Here is a 3,317-nt window from a genome sequence, read left to right on the forward strand (position 1 = left end):
CTCTCTCTAACTCACTATCTATCACCCTCTTACTGTCTCCCATATCCCCATCCCTCTCCTTCATCAACCGATCTCGCACTACCACCACCGGTCACATCGCGTATTTTCCCGCGGTTTTCTTTCGCCCTGGGATCTTTACAGCTGCAGGCGTTCACGCAAGAGTTTGGCGCCTGAACCGGGCCTCCCAGTGTGGACTGGCAACAGTCTCCCCCGTCGTACTGACAGCGTCTCCGGTTGTTTCTGGCGTCGCACCAACCGTCGGACACTGTGTTCTGAGAGAAAAGAAAAATAGTAGCGAATGACCGAACGAAAGAAGAAACGAAGAAAAGAAAGAAGGAATGGACATCACGCTAACAGTCTGACCCTCGACTCTGCTGCGAGAAACGGAATAACGGAATGAATGACGGAACAAAGGAAACAAGTGAAGAAAGAAATTAAGGAATAAATGATGGAATTACAGATATAAGAAAAGAAGAAATGGAGAAAGAAATAAGGAATAGACTTCACACCAAACAACTAACACTGTCTCCTGGGAGAAATGAAAAAAAAGAAGGAAAGACGGAACAAAGAAAACAAGTGAAGAAAGAAATAAAGAAATAAATGACGAAATTTATGAAATATAAGAAAGGAAGAAACGGAGAAAAAAAAGAAGGAATGGGCTTCACACCAAATGTGGGGCACTGTGTTCTGTGAGAAAAGAAATAAAGGAATCAATGACGGAACAAAGGAAGAAACGAAGCAAGGAAAACGACTAACACTGTCTCCTGCGTGAAAAGAAATAACGGATGAATGACGGAACGAAGGTTACAAGTGAAGAAAGAAATAAAGGAATGAATAGCGGAACAAAGGTAACAAGTGAAGAAAGAAAAAGAGCAAAGAATGACGGAACAAAGGAAAAAAAAGGGGAAAAATAGAGGAATGAACGACGGAATTAATGCCATAAGAAAGGAAGAAATGGAGAAAGGAAAGAAGGAATAGACTTCACACGAACTGTCTGACACTATGTTGTGCCAGAAAAAGGAATAACGCAATTAATTACCGAACAAAGAGGAAATGAAGAAACATAATATGGACTTGACATCAATTGTCTGACATTGTTTCTATTATTATTTTAGTGGTTTTACGCCACTGTCAGCACAATTCAGATTATTTAGGAGGCATGCCAACTTGGTCCGAGAGGGATACAACATCCCATCAGAAAAACCGAGATATTCGATCAACATTATCCCAATTAGGGAATCGAACCCGGACCTCTTGCGTGTCACAGCCAAGCACGTAACCGCAACTGTACAGATGCCGGTTCTGACACTATGTTCTGAGAGAAAGGAAATAATAGAATGAAAGACAGAAAAAAGTTTTTTTTTTAAGAGAAAAAAATGGTGAAATGGAGGAATGGGGAAGGACCAAATGAAGTTCTGTTTTTAAATAAGAAAGAAGGAGTGTACAAAAGGAGAAGAAAAGAAGGATTTAATTTTAAATCATTTCCAATAGACGGAGCGGGACGAAAGGGATAACTAAATAAAAGAAACTAACAAAGAAGAAAGAAATGTGTGAAGGAAACAGAAAAGGGGTAATACTTATACATGAAGAATGACCCACCAGAAGGACGAGGATGCTTGATAAAAATCCTCTCTACATGCACATTGAACTCATGGTTTCTATATACGACGGCCTAACTGTTACACCACATAATCCGGTAACATGTTCTCTGTAAGCACAATTTAAAAGATTAATTACATAGGCCTAGATTTAATACAGATCGACTGGTCAGTGTAGGACTTAGTAATACGTCACTTTTTAAAACGGCTCATCTATCTACTTATCTACAAGAGGGGGTCAAAAAGTAATGCAAGTTGTTCGTTACTTTGTGCAATTTTGCATGAAATTATATGAAATTTGGCTCACACGTACTTGCACATATACCTTTGAACTCAAACTGTTACAATTTAAGTTTCTTTGATTTTTGCCGAAATGACGTCACATCAAAATGGCTGCCCTCTCGGAGGTCTGTCGGAGGCGAAGAGCTGTGATTGAATTCCTCCACCAGTAGCATCCAAAAGAGACTTCAAAATGTTTACAAGGACCAAGCTCTAGATTTTTGCAATGTATATAGGTGGGTTACACGTTTGATCAATGGACCGGAAGAAGAGGAAGAGGTGCCCATATGCTTGTTAGACAAGCATCGTCCCGAAGAATCAGCTGGAAAAATCATGCCAAAAGTGTTTTTGGACGTTCATTGAGTGCCCCTCACAGAATTATTTTTTTACCACAAGGAACAACTGTCAATGCTGAAGCCTACATTGAAACACCGAAGCGACTGAAAACAAGAATTCGATGAGGTTGAAAATGGAAAGAGTGTTTTTTTTCACCCTGACATACGAGTACCAGAACAAGGAGACAATCACCCCGCTTGGGTGGAAAACACTGCCACACACAGCTGATTCTCTGATTTAGCACCTTCAGACATCCACATTTTCGGTCCTCGAAAAAATCATTGAGAGGTCAACACTATGGAAACGATGGACAAATCAAGACTTCAGTACTCAAAAGACCAACCTGCTCAGTTTTACAAAGCTGTATGTTGACTTAATAAAAGGTGGACAGAGGCTATTGAACAAAATGAAGACTATGTTGAGATATAGAAATCTGATCCTCAGATGTTCCCCTTCAATTTGAGGTATGATAGTTGCCAATGCTTTCTTTTTTCTTTAAGTTATAAATGAACTTGCATTACTTTTTGACTCCCCCTCGTATCTATCTATCTGTCTGTTTATTTATCGACCTATCTACCTATCTATCTATCTACCTATTCTCCCCCTCTCTTTCTCTCTCTCTCTCTCTTTCGCTCTCCCTCTCCCTCTCTCTCTCTCTCTCTCTCTCTCTCTCTCTCTCTCTCTCTCTCTCTCTCTCTCCCTCCCTCTCTCTCTCTCAAGAACATAGTAAATGAATATTTCAGTTAAAACTCACGCGATTGCAGCTTTGCACACACTTGAGGTCTACAGGATTGGGGAACCAATGACCGGCTCCCGTGCATGTCACATGGTTGATGACGACATCGCGAGATGCACCGGAAGTGTCAGTGCTCATACTTCGTACGTTTGCTTTCTTCTTGAAGATGACAGCCTCCTCATCCGGTGTGGGACAGTGACAGGGACATTTCGTGCCTGAATACAATAGCATCATTTAGTTTTTAGAACTGCCGCAGAATAGTGTTTTTATGATATACAGTCGAACCTACTCTAATGGCCACCTGTATAAGACACTTTCCATTTTCTCCCATGAGTATCTTTTTTTTTTTAGGGGGGGGGGGGGGGGGG

General features: G+C 40.9%; 1 protein-coding gene across 1 annotated transcript in view; it reads right to left on the minus strand.

The window, feature by feature from the left end:
* Nucleotides 1–3,317, minus strand: part of LOC101849186 (pappalysin-1-like) — a 16,596-nt gene continuing 13,279 nt past the window's right edge. The window contains exons 13-14 of the mRNA XM_013079532.2: nucleotides 2,968–3,164; nucleotides 1–272 (exon numbers count right to left, since the gene is read on the minus strand). Coding sequence (XP_012934986.1) covers nucleotides 30–272; nucleotides 2,968–3,164 — 440 coding nt within the window. The 3' untranslated portion in view covers nucleotides 1–29. The remainder of the gene's footprint in view (nucleotides 273–2,967; nucleotides 3,165–3,317) is intronic.

The sequence above is a fragment of the Aplysia californica genome, unplaced genomic scaffold (genome assembly GCF_000002075.1).
Source record: "Aplysia californica isolate F4 #8 unplaced genomic scaffold, AplCal3.0 scaffold00055, whole genome shotgun sequence".
In the NCBI taxonomy this organism is placed as follows: domain Eukaryota; kingdom Metazoa; phylum Mollusca; class Gastropoda; order Aplysiida; family Aplysiidae; genus Aplysia; species Aplysia californica.